Source organism: Amblyraja radiata, chromosome 3 (assembly GCF_010909765.2).
Source record: "Amblyraja radiata isolate CabotCenter1 chromosome 3, sAmbRad1.1.pri, whole genome shotgun sequence".
Classification (NCBI taxonomy): Eukaryota; Metazoa; Chordata; class Chondrichthyes; order Rajiformes; family Rajidae; genus Amblyraja; species Amblyraja radiata.
The window spans coordinates 36226597-36243625 of record NC_045958.1 but is presented as its reverse complement, the minus strand read 5'-3'; the positions used below and the strand labels follow the sequence as shown (position 1 = coordinate 36243625).

Below are 17029 nucleotides of genomic sequence, written 5' to 3'. Positions count from 1 at the left end.
GCACTGTTTGTGACAGGGCATTGTTATGTTGCAAATGCAGTGCCACACAAGAGAAGCATGAACCAGTTACACCAGCACACGGGGAATTCCAAGCGAAGCCGAATAAAGGCGGAGCAATTTTTATGATCCTTTTCCTGTCCTATGGTAATATATTAGTGTCACGTCCGGGGGAGGTTGGTGGCCATTTAAAATGTTTGGAGGGACTTGTGGAACGATTGTCCACTATGAATTGATTGTGCTACTAGTGTGCTATTAATTTGTCTGATGAGATGCTTATGGTCTTTCGTATGTACTCAGCAAGGACTGTAGTTGTTATCAAAATTTCAAGTTCAAGTGAGTTTATTGTCATGTGTCCCTGTATAGGACAATGAAATTCTTGCTTTGCTTAAGCACACAGAAAAATAGTAAGGCATTTACTACAGTACAGATAAATGTGTCCATACACCATGATATAAATATATATATAATTTTGATAAAAGGATGGAATGATGAAGCCGAATTTTAGTTAAAAATATAAGAAGATATTAAATTGGCTTCTGGGCTAGCTTACAGCTTATATTTAGTCTCAAATTAGGCTTGCCTCAGGTTGCGGTGTGTGAGATAATAAATCCTATAACATTGTCTCCCAAGTGACAAGCAGAGAAAGAGCTAGGGTGATCTCTTTGATGTAAGATGCCGTAAACCAAATGGCCAATGTTTATGAGGGACCAAGTGACGAGAGAGGAACCAGGGAAGTAGAAAGATAAGATGCCGTAAACCAAGTGTCCAATGTTTATGAGGGACCAAGTGACAGAGAGGAAGCAGCGAAAGAGCTAGGGTGATCTCTTTGAAGATAAAATGACCTAAACCAAATGGCCAATGATTTTAGTATATCTTGTACCATGTAAACAAAATGCATTTGATGTGATGCATTCTGTGGAAACATTTTCCTGTACCTCTGACCATGACTAATGTATGTGGAATGTGCTAAGGGGACAAAAAAACCCTATTTAATGCAATGTAATTCTGTTGTTCAGGGAAGTGGACGGAGGACGGTCAAGTGTCTGTATTGGTCACTTGACTGGAGTTCTCCCTCCCTTCCATCGGCCGATAATAAGTAAAGTTTTGAACTGGTCTACCAAACAGTTTGTGTGGTGTCTGTTTATTAAGAAGCGAACCCGTTTAGTTGTTAAGAAAAGTAGCTTTTTCAATAAGACCTCAGGGTACTTTAGTTCAAGACTATTGGTAGTTGTGTATAATACATTTGTGCAAGCATGACACAAATCACCGGCAAAAATAACAATCAACTGCAGCAAATGATTAGCAGAGAATGTGGTAGGTAGGAGAGTTTTGGCAGGATGACATTCATAGTTTAACAAAATACAGTAGCCATTTCATTCATAGGTTCACAAGTCATAGGAACAGAAGTAGACCATTCGGCCAATTGAATCTACTCCGCCATCCAATCATGGCTGATCTGACTTTCTCTCTCAACCCTATGCTCGTGCCTTCTTCCCATAACCCTCGACACCATTACTAACTGCCAAATTTAAACATTATAAGTTTGCAATGCTGGTTTGAATGAGATCCATGGGTTATCAGGCAACAAATGTAATTCAGTCACCAGTTGCTGTCACAGTAATGCAGTGACAGCTTAAATTCAGTATGCTTAATATGCATAATACACCAGACTAATAAAGTGCACACACTTACACATAGAATCCATTGGATCCATCAATTAAATCATAAATCAGCTTTGATTTGGCAGCACTGTTCTGCTCCATTACTTCAGCACCCCCACAATTCTTAATCCATTGCAAGACCAATCCCATAATGTAAATGCTAAAGATAAAGAAAAAATCTTTATTACACTTGAAGTTTCATTTTGTCTTGTCTGTGTAACGTTAGAACATGTCCAAACGCATCAGCCACACAGACAGAGTCAACAGATATATTTAAACTGCAGAGAGAAAGTCTTATGTACAAGTGGAAGAGGTTAAGGAATTATTCTAGTCTACTTATTCATTACTTAAGCAGGATCCTTGGGATATTCAGCTCCCACTCAATACCAGCATTAATAGATGACTGCTGCATTTCAAAATGGATGTTATATTCGCGAGCATACCGAATTCCTATAATCCTTGCAGAGAAACCATTAGGACAACATATACAAGATTTGTTATTACTGGCAGGCATCAAATTGTCAAAGTTTCAGGTGCATCTTGTACTCCAGTCAAATACTAGTGCTTAGGGCATCTTAGCCCAAGTTATATCATGGGTATTTCAGAGCATGTCAATAAGCGAGTTCAGTGTTCCGACTGTGCAAGCCCAGGTCAAAGGCCACTCTGGATAAACATTGCTGGAAGCAGTGGAGCTGTGTACATATTTTATCCGTTTTTTCCAGCTTTGGGTAAGAAAATATTGCTTTCAAACCGTGAATTAGTTGTATTTATTGTCCCTTTGTTAAAAGCTAAGATTATTTTGTCGTTTTTATTGTTTTATGCTTCGGTGAGTGAGGCTGGGGCCCGGGTCTCCGACGCCGCGAGCGCCGTTGAGTTGTTGCTGGGCCGCCCGTCCCCTCCCGGATGCCCCGTCCCTGTCCAGGGGCGGCCGGAGGTGTCGGGCCGGGCTTGCAGCCGGCGCGGGAAGGGGTGGGGGGGGGGGGGGGGGAAAAAGAGGCGCTGGCTCCTGGAGGGGGGCGTTCTCCGGCGGGCCGGGAGCCGTCGGCTGCGCTTCTCTGCTTGTCCAAGCAGAGTTGAGATGGGGTTGGCGCCTCTTCACCGCGCTGGCTGTGGGCCTGTGGGTTGCCGCTGCCCCGTCGGTCCGGGGCTGTCCGTTGGCCCGCCGGGCAGGCGGAGTTGAGCTGGGGTTGGCGCTTCTCCGCGCTGGCTGTGGGCCACTATCCCGTCAGTCCAGGGTTGCCCTGGATGCCTCCGACCCACTCGGGGGAGGGGGGGGAACACATAGGGTCCAGTGGCAGTTCGGAAGCATTTGCGGCGCTGGGGACCCGGGTTCGATCCTGGCTGCGGATGAGGCGCGTGTCTGTGTGCATGCAGCTGCCGAGAATGTCTCTCCGCCGGTCGAGACTCCCCCCTCTTCTTCCACTTGAATCTGCTCCCTCTCTCGCTCTCCCACTACTTGGCACCTCTGTTCCTCAGATTAAATATATTTTTTACACATAAATCATGAATAAAGATAAGAATTTATACAGTTTATACTGGCAGCGCTTTGTTCGCTTTTTCTTTATAACGAGTGACCTTTGACAAATCCCATGATTCCTTGCATTTTTCAAAATACCAAACCCGCTTAATACAGTACCAAGAAACAGAGATTCCAGTTTCAGGGCACATTTGCTATGCGCTGATCTTCATTTTAAATTATTTTTGTGGCAAATTTCATTATATGACATAGGTAAACTGGGCAAGAATTGTATCCTCAAGTCAGAATGGATTGAAAATCGACCAAACATTAGGGAAGAAGAATTTAAATATCAAATTAAGTTAAGAATAGAAGGAGAAACAAAGCAAGATTGGACAGAGAAAAGGGCAAGGCTTTCATGCAAATAAAGCTGCCATTTGTTAAAGTTCAAAAACTTAACATACTTGATGAAATTTTGCAGCATACATGCAAGGAAGTAAGTGCAGTACCACGAGGTGATTTAACAGCAACATCATCATTTAGGGAAACGTACACTTGAAATAATGAGATTTAACTTATTGACAAGTTTAGTTTGCTTCCACCGTAGGCTCACTGCAAATCCATGCTATTCGATGCATTTCAAATAAATTACCAGTCAGAGATGTCATTTCCATGAAGTTAAAAGAGATATAATTTCCATAAAGCTACAAGGATGATACAACTTGGACAACCACCTTTGGATATTAAATTTAAGAATCAATTTCTTGCTCATGGTTACTTGCACTATTTAAATAACCACAAACTTCATTTTTCTCAACATTAACTTGTCTATAATGAATAATGTTTAATGTCAAAAGCACATAGAAATTGCTGCCTTCTCCAAAATAAACTTGCATATATTCTTAAGAACATATAAAAGTAATAGTGAGATGAAAATTTAAAATCAAAACCAAAACCACTTACCTGTAGCTTGTTGGAGTGTTGTACAGAGAATTGTAACTCCCTTGCACTTTATAGTCAAAAATTATTGGACATTCTTTCAGTGCATGTCCCAGAAGATCCTCTTTGATTATCACCACAGTGACCCCAGCACAGCCAATATTCTTCTGAGCACCAGCAAAAATCAAACCAAACTGCAGAAAGGAACAAGTTAACAGTTTCATTGTTCTTAGCTTGCATCTAATCACCAATAACATACTACAGTACAACCCTATTAATATGGCACATTTAAGGCTTTGGTGGTTCCAAAGGATCAGATTTTTAGGAATATGAACTAGTATTCTGTAAATGCTCCACAACACTTAATTCACTTATTTTCATGATGCCATGCGTCATTTCTGCTCCATTGAAACGCGAGTAGACATGAAGCACAGCAAACAACACCTGAAGAGCAAGGTGCTGAACCACAGGGATTTCCGATGGCGGATTAACAGTTTTACTGTAACAAGTTGATTAATACAAGATTTACCGACAATGAAGACGCACCTGCGTCGAAGACGCACCCCCATTTTGAGTCGCTAAATTTTGAAAAATAAAAAAGACATTCGCCGTGGTGGCGACCATTTCCATTCGCCGTGGTGGCGGCCATTTCCATTCGCCGTGGTGGCGGCCATTTCCACTCGCCGTGGTGGCGGCCATTTCCACTCGCCGTGGTGGCAGCCATTTCCATTCGCCGTGGTGGCAGCTATTTCCATTCGCCATGGTGGCGGCCATTTCCATTCGCCATGGTGGCGGCCATTTCCATTCGCCGTGGTGGCAGCCATTTCCATTCGCCGTGGTGGCAGCCATTTCCATTCGCCGTGGTGGCGGCCATTTCCATTCTCCGTGGTGGCAACCATTTCCATTCACCGTGGTGGCAGCCATTTCCATTCACCGTGGTGGCAGCCATTTCCATTCTCCGTGGTGGCAACCATTTCCATTCACCGTGGTGGCAGCCATTTCCATTCACCGTGGTGGCAGCTATTTCCATTCGCCGTGGTGGCGGCCATTTCCATTCACCGTGGTGGCAGCTATTTCCATTCGCCGTGGTGGCGGCCATTTCCATTGTCAAACTTGCGGACCACGGGCCGCATCTGATCCGCGATGGAGTCCAATCCGGCCATGGGGGTGATTTCCCCGATGCCAGAGCGGGCATGAAGTCGCATTTTGCCCGTAACCTAAAACGAGGTAAAATTAGTTTGACCCACCTGCTATAGGCCTATGAACAGCCTAACATTCGGCCTCCAAGGAGCAGGTAATTTTTCGGACCTTATTTTAGGATGAAAAATAGCGTCTTCATTGCCGGGAAATACAGTAGTTTTAAATTAATCACAATTTTACACAAACTGAAGTAGCAATCAGCTGCCCAGGCACTTTGGCTGGGTGTTCTATTAGATTATGATCTAGAAAGATCATAGATCCTACAGGCAGAAATAATGATCAAGTTATTTATTAGTACAAGAAAATTAATTCCAAGCTAAACAAGCAAGAATAACAAGAAACAAAACAACATTATTGCATTTGTGTAATGCCTTTCAGAACATCTTCACAGTGGCCTAGTGTGGTATAAAAATTTAAACTCAAGACAAGCACGCATCTTTTTTGAACATCCAACACCATTCTAGTTGTCTTCATTAATCAAAACTCTACCCAAAGACACTGGCCTTCAACTTTTTGTGAACGGCTAATACATGGTCCCTGACATAGAGCAAAGGTCTTCTAGATCCGCAACAGTCGTTGCTGCAGTCAGATGCGTTTTTTAGGGAAAATGCCCTGGATCATTTCTGCAACGCTCCGAGAATAATCTTATGAATCCTGCACCCCTACTTAATTTTCTGTTCTCTCTTTGGTGTAAAGAACTCAGTTCATGTTTAAAAATTGGTGCGCAATACCCAATAGTCCAACTGTACATTTCTGCATTTAAGCACGTGCTGCAGTCTTATGGTAATATCTAAGTTTAGTGAATGGAATTGGCACCAGGGAGGAAAATATATAAATGGTGCCATAATGCAGTTCATATCTGCACTTGTTTCCACTGAAGTGACCTCAAAAGGAGATATGCAAATCAAGCAGAAAATTAAAGTAGAATAGTCAGAATATTTTGAACATAGTAGGGGTAAAATAGTGATGGGATGAACTTAAGTTGACATGGGATCTGAGAGAAATGTGTTTTTATACGTTTCAAATGGTTGAAATCAAATGCTCTGACATGGTTACAATCATCTTGCATAATCTTACTGAATGCACTTCAAAGCCTTGTGGAATTTAGAAAGGAAGCACAAAAGTGGGATTGTCATACGAATATCTTGCGCTGGGATACTTCCCAATTCAGTACGAGGTTGAAATGTTAACAGGAGATAATATTTAGTTAAATACACAAATTGAACTTCTTCCTCACAGGCACAATCGCAAATCACAAAGACCAAACGGCTTGTTGGAAAGTCCCTGGTTGGAAAGCCTGGAACTAAGAAACAAGAGCTTTCATGATGTGGAGTTAACCATTTTAAGAAGAGAAATTTATTTCAGATATTTTGAACCATCGGAATTCAGAAGCCTACATAGTTGTCAATGCCCAAGAATATTTTCACAATGGAAAACATTTAAAACCCCTAGAATAACAGGGGACTGAGAATAATGATGATAGAAATGTGGTCAAGGTAAAAGATCAACCATATCTCACTAAATGGCTCCAGGGTCCATTAGTAATCACTTCCATTTTTTCATGTTAATGTGTAATATTTCCATTAACCTCCCCCATGCCATTTCATGTCAACAGTTCTTTTTCCATTTGCCTCTTAGTCACTGGCCCTTTGCCATGGAAAGTTAATCTTTATTCACAATTCTGGATACCTTTTTAACGAGACGAGAATATCTTTTCCACAGTATAAAAAGCAGGGGTTATTTGGTGCTCTATGCATATAACAGAAGTTTTTCATTTGCAGAAAACACTTTCTTCCAATGGACTTTTTACGTATTGTACTGTACAGGCAAAACTATACACAAGAAACAGAGCTTAGGACTTACCTTGGTGACGTCCACTGACTTAGAAAGAAAACTTGATGACATGTCACAAACCAGGACTGTTCCCTTAGTGTCTGGGATAAAAGGGAACTCCACACCATGAACAGTCTCATTGGCACAATAGTAAACGTAAGAGGCGTTTGGGTTCAAATTCCAACTATTTGGATTAGGGATTTCTGGAGTACAAGAAAAATAATTTTAAGCAGTCTATAGATCATGACAGATGCAATTGACTAGCTAAATGTCCACAGCCAAAGAATAGGTTCTTACTTGTGTAGGCTTCAAGCTTGGAATGGACAATGTTCACTTTTCCATATTTCTCTGCTTCTTTGGCTGCATTAGCAGACCAGGCTCCAGTAACCACATAATCTGCACACTTCTCTTCTTTCAATCCAATAAGATTTAAGGGCACAGCGCTGAACTGACCAGTTCCACCTCCCTGGAGAAAGATCACCTTGTAGTTTTCAGGGATTTTTCTATATTAGGACACACAAAACAAAATATTTTAGATGAAGCACCTCCTATATACAAAAAGACAAAATATTTCATTGAGAGATTGCATTTTTAATGTCATTTTCCAAAACGTTATTGTTGATTTACAGAAAATCACTTCAGTTGCAATAAATGTTCCACCAATTGCATTGTTAAATAACTTGTAATCTCAAAAATGGTTTACAGCCACAAAGTTCAATTGAGGTATGGTTCCAAGGTAGTGTCATGTTACAAGGTCCCACAAATAGCAATGCAGTGCTTCCACACCTCAAAAAAAATAATCCTTCAATAAAATCCCAAATTTCCTGGAATTTGATGGTATTTCCTGAAATTCCCCAACTGCGCATGTGCGGCTAGCGGGCCCACTGCACACGTGGGGAGACGGCGTCATTTTGCATCGCCGTCATTTTCAATTGTGACGCGGCTGACGGGGCCCCCCCCAACTGCACAGGTCGCAAATATACCTTCCCCCCCCCCCCCCCCAAATCAGCCCACGTGCCGGATTGGACCCCTTTGCGGGTGGGATGCGGAAATTTCCAGAAATTATTACATTTCCAAAAAATTACCCGAAAACAAACAGAATTTCCCGAATTTCGGGTAATTTCCTTCAAAGTGGAAACACTGTAACAATGACAAAAAAAGTGAGAAATAATCTGGTTTGGCAGTGCTCTTCTGAAAAATTGAGGAAATGTGTTCATTAGGGCAACTACCCACTCTTTTAATAGTTTGTCTTTTAATTCTTACATCCACCTTAAGAGGTAGGCCCCCAGTTAAAAGTATTTATTGAACATAATAAACCATCGAGCTCATTAAATAATTAATTGATGGCATAATCATAAACAATCTAACCAATAAAATTGTGTAAAAACGTTTTTCTGCCAATGTCCTGCTTGGATTAGCAGGTTAAACAAACATTTTTTATGAACCAGTATTCAAGTTGAACTCAATCCTGCAGGTGCACATTGTATAAAGATGGTGCAATGCAAGTAGACCCAGCCCATTACCCAAACTGGTCACTGTCTATTGTACTCGTATGTGGCTTGATTGTATCTATGTATGGTATATCTGATCTGTTTGGATGGCATGCAAAACAAAGCTTTCACTGTATCTTGCTATAATAAATAATAATAATAAACCTAAAGCCAGAAGCACCATCAACTCAGTTTGTGTACAATGGCCAACCAAGCTGACCCTTCATATCCAAACAGTTTCCAATGAAATGGAGAACAGTGAAGTTGCAAGTGGCAAATAGGCCTTGGGAAACAGATGCCAAACCGAGAAGGCCTTGGTGGCCCATTTGACAACTCACTGCGGTCAAAGATGTGAACTGCTTTTAGAAAACTCACCAATATATCTTATCAATATTTAAGAATTGTTTTAATTGAAAAACTAGTTATGACTGCCAGGTGCATTCGTGCTGGACTCAGTGCCCACAGCAGAAAAAAAGAGCAGATATGTTTGCATCAGATCTCCAGCTTGTTTTCACATTTCAATGAAGTGCAAAACTAGATGGCTACTCTCTACAAGAAGCACTTACCAAAAGACACGTAGCTTGATCCAATAATGCTAACACCCAAAAGCATTTTAAGGATCAGTGTACGTGTAGTTTCCCCCCTTCCCCTCATACACAGAAATCTGCAACAATTTACTGATCTCAGCCCACAGTATTCAAATACACCATTGCATGATAAACAATGTTGTTCAGTGTATAATATGACATTTCAATTACAACTGATGGACTTAAGTTCACTTCTTCCTCACAGTAGTTCTCTCAAGTCATTTTCTGCAGTGTTGATAATTTTGACAAAGTCCGCTGATCTGTGGCTCATTTCTGTTGAAATAAAAGATGGATTTAGAATGTGATCTGCAAATAACATCAAGATATAATCCAAACACTTGTGATTTTACCTAGAACACTAATTCCAAGTCCTTTGTAATCCAGCAGTTCTTTCTGTGCTTGAAGCAAGACCTGAAAAATTATGAAATAGAATTACTAAGCTGGGGAGCGTCCAAAGTGAGCTCAAAATCAATGACTTATCAATTGTCTTGCTTTACTATTGCATTTAGAGTCCTATTTTGCCATCATCTTTACTCCTTAGAAAACCTATTCATTTTGGTTATAAAATGGATAATCCGCAATCCATTTGATCAGAAATACAGATGATTTAGCATCTGGCTCGCTGACTACTGATTTCCATGCTGCTTTTAAACTCAGTGTTATACTGCTGTACACTATCTAAAAAAATACAAGTTAAAAAGTGGAATAGAATATAAATAGGAGTATTATCCAATAGACCAGAATTCCTGCTAGTCCGACAACACAGAAATTCCATACGTGCCGAGTTAAATGGAAATTTATCAAAATCAGAATTATATTTCAATTTTAAATTGTGGAAGTGACTGGTGATATGGAGTGCACGGTCCTTGAAGCTGTTGAAATAAATCAACATTTGTATAGGACGTTGTATAAGATGTTCGTGAAGCCACATTTAGAATATTGTTTTCAGTTCTGGGCACCACGTTACAGGAAAGATGTTGTCAAGCTGGAAAGGGTACAGAGAAGATTTACGAGGATGTTGTCAGGACGAGAGGGACTGAGCAATAGGCAGAGGTGGAGTAGGCTGGGACTCTTATTCTTTGGAGCGCAGGAGGATGAGGGGTGATCTTATAGCGGTGTATAAGATCATCAGAGGAATAGATCGGGTAGATGCAGAGTCTCATGCCCCGAGTTGGTGAATCGAGGACCAGAGGACATAGGTTTGAGGTGATGTGGAAAAGATTTAATGGGAATCTGAGGGGTCACAAATTCAGATTATGTTCAATTGTTCCCTATTGTGACTAAAGTTCAGAGTGACTGATTAAAGGCACTGGTGTTTTGTAATGTGTTAAAATCTGGGAAATGTATTTTTACGAACAAGATTAGTATTCACCTTTTTACACCAATACACTGTTCTTAACAAAGATCTACCCATCAGATGAAACCTTATAAATAGCAGATATAACTTAGATAACTTCAAGACCAAAAGTCAAAAACCTTTTTCATAAAAGACAAATTTTCATCGTTTTACCACCATTTTGAACATTGCCACATTTAGTCAAGAATATTTAATTCATAAATAAACTTCATATGGCCCCTCGTACACATACGCTTTGATAATGATCTGGGGAAATATCTTCATCAATACCAGGAGAAAAATACAGTAACATAAAGGTAATACAGTAGAGTAAAGATCCTGTAACGGTCGTTGTGCTTGGTGTCCATTGTCACAACAACCGTTATCGGGGTCGGTACGTCTGTAAGTTAAACCACGGAAGCTCCAAACCTCTGAATCAAGTACACAGGACAAGATGTTAAGAAGTCCCTTGTGCCAATAGGTGGGGAGCATTTCACGACATTCGTTGATTGTTGAGAGTGGTAGACGCTCAACATCGGTGGGGGGCGGGGGGGGGGGGATACGTATATCTTGGCCTGGGTAACCTTCAGGACAGTTGGGCACAGGACACATCATCAGTAGTGTGTAGTGTACCCTTGCATCACTGGGTGTTTCGGCCTTTTAACACTATACACCCTCCACAAGGGCGGGCCGCTGCAAGATGATCAGCCCTCAGCGCGTGTCCCGTGTCAAACCGTCCCAAAGATTCACCCTGACGTACATGGGGCCCAGCATGGGTCTTTCCGCTTGAGCCAAATCCACCGGCTGCTTCTTTCAGCCGCCTCTGAGAATGATCTTATGGTCTTCCGCAGAGCCTGACCATGGATTCCAAGCTCCTTCAGCAGTCTGATGGTAGATGATGCAACAAATCCTCTGCATCCCACTTCAACTGAATAGACTTTGGTGTTCCAGCCACGCTGCGTTGCCTCTGCTGCAAGCTCTGCGTAGCGCAGCTTCTTACGCTCATAGGCCTCCTCAACAGAGTTCTCCCATGGAACTGTGAGCTCTATGATGTAAGCAGTCTTCTGTGAAGGGGACCAGAACATCAAGTCTGGCCTGAGGTTGGTGGAAGCAATTTCAGGTGGAAAAATTAGTTGTCGGCCGATGTCCGCCAGCATCCTCCAGTCACGGGCCCTGCATAGGTTTCCTTCTTCTGATCTGGTGGAAGGATGTTTAGATGTTTTCTGTCCTTCTCGGACAAAGGTTGTTGCCCTTGGGGGGGGGGGGGGGGGGGGGGGGGGGGGGGGGGGGGGGGGGGGTTGCTTGCTCTCGGAGGCAAGGAGTTGGTCGCACACCGCCTGTTCTCAAGGGCTGATGCCAGGCTTTTTAGTACCTGATTATGCCGCCACGTGTATCTCCCTTGCGTGAGGCTGGTCTTGCAGCCTACCATGATGTGTTTGAGGGTCGCTGGAGTTGGGCAGAGGGCACAGGTTGGATCCTCGCCGTACCACTGATGGAGGTTCTTTGGTGATGGAAGCACGTCATAAGTCGTTCTGATGATGAAGCTGATCTTGCTTGCTTCCATTTCCCATAGTTCTTTCCAGCTGATCTTCCTCCGCTCCACACCTTCCCACTGCATCCATTGCCCCTGTTTGGCAAGAGAGACCGCCTTTGCACTTCTTGCGGCCTCCTCCTGTCGCCGCACCTCCTCGACCACCAATGTCCGCTCTGATGTTGTGGCCTTTCGCCAAGTTGGTTTACTTGTCGTAAGGCCAAAGCCTCCTCTTCCCTGCTGGACTTGCCCCACGATGTCTTTGTGTCTCAGGGCTGATGAAGCTTGCTGTACTGCATCAGATGGTGTCCACTTCCGGCCAGTTACTAGGGGCGGTGCAACAGCACTGATGGTCTTGTCTCTAGAGTCCCTCAGTGTCATCTGGAGTCTTACTTTAGAACACTTGTATTCCTCTGTTAGACTAGTGAGAGGCAGTTCCAGGACCCCTTTGCCATATAGGCCGATGTTAGTTAGACATCGTGGGACACCGAGCCAGGTAGGAGGAGCCATCCTGGTGAACGGCTGCTAGCCAGCAGCCGTCCGTCTTAAATTCGTTTTTTTTAATAGTTTTTAGTGAGTCCTGTTTTTTTGTTTGTAGGGGATATGGTCTTTTAATGTGGGGGGTAGGTGTTACTTTATTTATAGGTCCCTACCTGGTCGGTGTGGCAGCCTTTTTTCCGGGCTGCCCGTCGACCCGTCCTCGTGGCCTACCAGCGGGCTTGGAGCGCCGTTTCTTGGCGGGAACCACCCAGCACCTCGGCCTGGGTGGCGGCACAGCATTGGAGCGCTGGAGCGGAGCGGAGCGGGCGATGCCTTGCCTGGGTCGCCGCGCTGGAGCTCTGGCGAGCTGGACCGCCGTGAGCAACATCTCCGGGCTGCGGGTTTGCGGAGCGGAGAGGCAGCGTGCGGAGAGACGGCGTGCGTAGAGGCGGCAAGGCGGCAGTGCGGAGAGCGGGCGCCGACTTTTTCATCTGGAGCCTGGGAGCGCCAAACCGGCGCGGCCTTGTCGGCTTCGGCAGCCGCGGGCTCCAACCAAGAAGCGGCCGTTCCAAGTGGCCCAGCCGCCGAAAGGACTCTCCCGACGCAAGACCACCCGGTGAGAACGGCCAGGGACATCGGGCCTCCGTACAGGCAATTGCGGTGGCCTCAATAGGCCTGACTTTGGGGTGAACATGGGGTGGGGACTGGACATTGTGCCTTCCCCCACAGTGCTATCCACTGTGGGGGGATGATTTTTTTGTCAAATTGTAGTCCTGTAGGTCTGTGTCCAAGATGGCTGCCGTGAAGAGAGAGTGGACGCTGGCGCGCTTTGGCTGCCGCTGCTCTCTTTTCACACTGTGTTTTTGATTTTCTGTTTTTGGATTGAATTCTGTTTTTAATTTGCTGTCACTGTGATGTCTTTAATTACTTGTTTAATTCCGATTATATGTTTTTATTCCGATTACTATGTAAGGTGTCCTTGAGATGTATGAAAGGCGCCCATTAAATAAAATTTATTATTATTATTATTATTTCTTCGCGTATGAAGTCATGGTTCGCTCCATCTTCTCCACAGTTGTTATTAGCGCTTCATAAACGGTCAGTGGCCACATTGTCCGAGGAAGGAGTCCAAACTGTAGGCACCAGAGCTTCAGTTTCCCAGGCAGTAGAGTCTGATTGATGTTCTCCAGACCGTTGACAATTTCTTGCCTTAGTTGTTGCACCTGCTCTTTGTCCTTGAGACTTGCGTTGTACCATCTGCCCAGGCTTTTAACTGGCTGCTCAGACACTGTTGGTATTGGGTCATCACCGATGCAGAACCTTGTGTCTCTAAGCACCCCCTTGACTAAGGAGATGCTTCGAGATTTACTTGGTTTGATTTTCATTCGGGCCCACTTGATGTTCTCCTGCAGCTTTCCAAGTAGCCGCTTGGTGCATGCTGCAGTAGTGGTTAGTGTTGTCATGTCGTCCATGTATGCCCTGATGGGTGGCAGACGGAGCCCAGCCCTGGTTCGTTCACCACCCATTTTGAGGCCCTGATGATGACTTCCATGGCCATTGTAAAGGCCAAGGGTGAGACTGTGCAGCCTGCCATGATGCCTACTTCCAAGCGCTGCCATGTTGTACTGAAGTCAGCTGTTGTGAAGCACAGCTGCAGGTCTTGGAAATAGCTCTTGACCAGTGTGGTGATGAGCTCTGGTACATGGAAAAAGGCAAAAGATTCCCAAAGGAGTTCATGGGGAACTGAACCAAATGCATTGGCCAGATTGAGGAAGATCACATGTAGGTCTCTCTTGTCCTTCTTAGCTGCTTGGATCTGGTGCCAGATCATGCTTGTATGCTCCAAGCAGCCCGAAAATCCTGGAATTCCTGCTTCCTATACAGATGTATCAATGTACTTGTTTGTTACCAGATAGGTGGACAGCCTTTGTGATACAATGCTAAAAAAGATTTTTCCCTCGACGTTGAGGAGACGTATTGGCCGGAATTGGCTGATGTCTGACGCATCCATTTCTTTAGGTATTAGCACGCAGCCGGCCCTTCGCCACGCCTTAGGTATTGTTTGCTTCTTCCACACTACCCTCCTGAGCTTCCATAGAAAGCGTAACACATCCGGTGCATTCTTGTAGAGCTTGTATGGTACTCCGTTTGGCCCCGGAGCTGATGCTGCTCTTGCTCGCCGGACAGTGTTCTCTACCTCTTTCCATCTTGGAGGGCTGGTGTCCAGGTTGAATTCAGGTGGTTGAATAGGCGGGATGTCATGTGGGATGACTAACTGCTCATGCCTTTTCATGTCTTGGTGGGCCTTTTCCAGGTGTTCCTCCAATTCCCATTTTGAAGTTCCACTTTTTTCCTTTGCGAAGAGGTCTTTGATGAACTTGAAAGGGTCTTTGTAGAACCGTGTTCTTGTGTGTTCTTTCTTCTTGCGAAGTTTCCTCAAGTTCTCTGCTTTTCGCAAGGTTGCCAATCGGCTCTTGATGTCCTCTTGGAGTCCTCTCTCTGCGTCAGTTGCTTTTTCAACCGTCTCCTCTCTCTGATTAGCCTCTCGATTTCCTGCTGCCTCCTGGACTTGATTGGTGTTGGTAATTTCTTTCCACCTCTCCCTTTACTCACCCCAAACCGTTCTTCTCCGTAGCTGTAGATTGTGTTGCCCATCCTTTCAAGCTTTTCCACTGCTGTGCCCGCTTGTTGCTCCAAGATATGTATAAGGTCACTGTTGACCGTCTCCCACTCTTTCTTTTCAACAGCTTTGGGCCATTTCACTCCAGGTTTGTGCCCTTTGATCTTCCCCTCCAATGGAGGTCTTTGTCATTGTTGCGTGGGCTCCTCCACCGGCATTTCTGTGCTTGTATCACCCTCTTCAGTGACATGGGTGCTGATGCTTTGCGAACTTTGGTTTGAGTCCCTTCGCTGTGCTTCACTCGACTGATTTGACTGGTTGCTTCGTAAGAAGTACTGGTCAATGCGAGGCCAATGTCTCTGCTCTCTCAAGCACTTTTTCTTCCCTTGGTGGATCTTCAAGCCCTTCACGGATGTAATTTTCTCCCAACCACAAATGCACACCTGAAGTTTGTGTCCCGCAGCTGTTGTGGATGTCTCATGTGCCATGCTCTCCTTGTCCGTAGTCCTGGGTCTGTAACCGTGTTATCAATCGGTGAGCCATCTTGCGCCCCCGCTCTCGCAGGCTCTAGGGGTATTTTCTTTAGTTTACTTTAAGTAGCATTTAGTGGGTGTCTCCAACTAGCTGAAACAGCGTTGGGGACTGCTGTCATGGGTAGCTAGCCCATGACGGCCCCAGTGGGGTCTGTTCCCTCCTGTCAGCTGTCTCTCCAAGCTGTCACGTGGACTTTCCCATGTTGTCAGCTGTCCTTTCACAGCAGTCCCTGGACGAGTCCAGATTATCAGAATCAAGTACACAGGACAAGATGTTAAGAAGTCCCTTGTGCCAAATAGGTGGGGAGCATTTCACGACATTCGTTGATTGTTGAGAGTGGTAGACGCTCAACATCGGTGGGGGGGCGGGATACGTATATCTTGGCCTGGGTAACCTTCAGGACAGTTGGGCACAGGACATATCATCAGTAGTGTACCCTTGCATCACTGGGTGTTTCGACCTTTTAACTCATGCTTTTCAAACACCCAACGAGGTATCCTATGGTAGTAGCGATCTTTGGGAGAGTTAATTATTTTTTCTTATTTTCCAAATTAATATATCGAAAACATCGTGGTGTCAAAAACGCAACGATCATTTACGATATATTTTCTGACTTCTTAAAATCAATTTTAAAAAATGTGGACATAAATCGGTCATCAAAGCTAAGAAACTGAGCCAATCTTCAATTTGGCAACACATTGTCCCTTGTTTACCTGTCGTACGGACCAAGTCGCTAACTTCATTCCTTTGTGTCAACTTCGGGAAGCTCTGCAACGATGGTTATGGAGACATTTTACTAACAAAAAAATCAGCCCAAATCAAACGATCTGACGAATCATCGGTCATCGACAGCTCAAATACATTAGGTAATGTACCGTTTAGATCGCATTGGTGAAAATGCTTGGTTTTCGCTAATAATTTAACGTTCATTTTCTGGGACACCAAACCTTTTGGTGTCCACCGCACCGGACGTTTGTGAAATGCGCGTTGCGGTGTCCACTCAAATGGACGCAGTATTCTACTAAGTGATCAGGTGAATGAAGTGGAAACAGTGTTTGCAATTTTATTGTTCCATGTGGTATTCATAAACATAGAAAGGAATAAGAAATATGTGTACTTACTGTGCCAACCAGGTCACTGGTGGATACCAGGCAACAACCGTTACACGAAATGTATTTGTGTATTCTGATGCCATTTTCAGAAACTTGCCATCAATATGTTATCTTTTCTTACATTTGTTGTTGATACTGTTAGTCATGAACCCAATAATGTGCTTGTCAACTTTTTTGAAGGAATCTGAAATTTGACCCCATTTGTCACATTTTTGTGTGCAGTATTGTAAAAAGACAATTATAGTTATAA

The 17029-nt window shown here is 44.0% G+C and overlaps 1 protein-coding gene across 1 annotated transcript in view; it reads right to left on the bottom strand.

Moving 5' to 3' along the window:
* Positions 1–17029, bottom strand: part of psat1 (phosphoserine aminotransferase 1) — a 29614-nt gene that overhangs the window by 8431 nt on the left and 4154 nt on the right. Inside the window, exons 2-7 of the mRNA XM_033017594.1 lie at positions 9517–9577; positions 9370–9439; positions 7387–7592; positions 7120–7292; positions 4081–4250; positions 1693–1821 (exon numbers count right to left, since the gene is read on the bottom strand). Of these exons, the coding sequence (XP_032873485.1) occupies positions 1693–1821; positions 4081–4250; positions 7120–7292; positions 7387–7592; positions 9370–9439; positions 9517–9577 (809 nt within the window). The remainder of the gene's footprint in view (positions 1–1692; positions 1822–4080; positions 4251–7119; positions 7293–7386; positions 7593–9369; positions 9440–9516; positions 9578–17029) is intronic.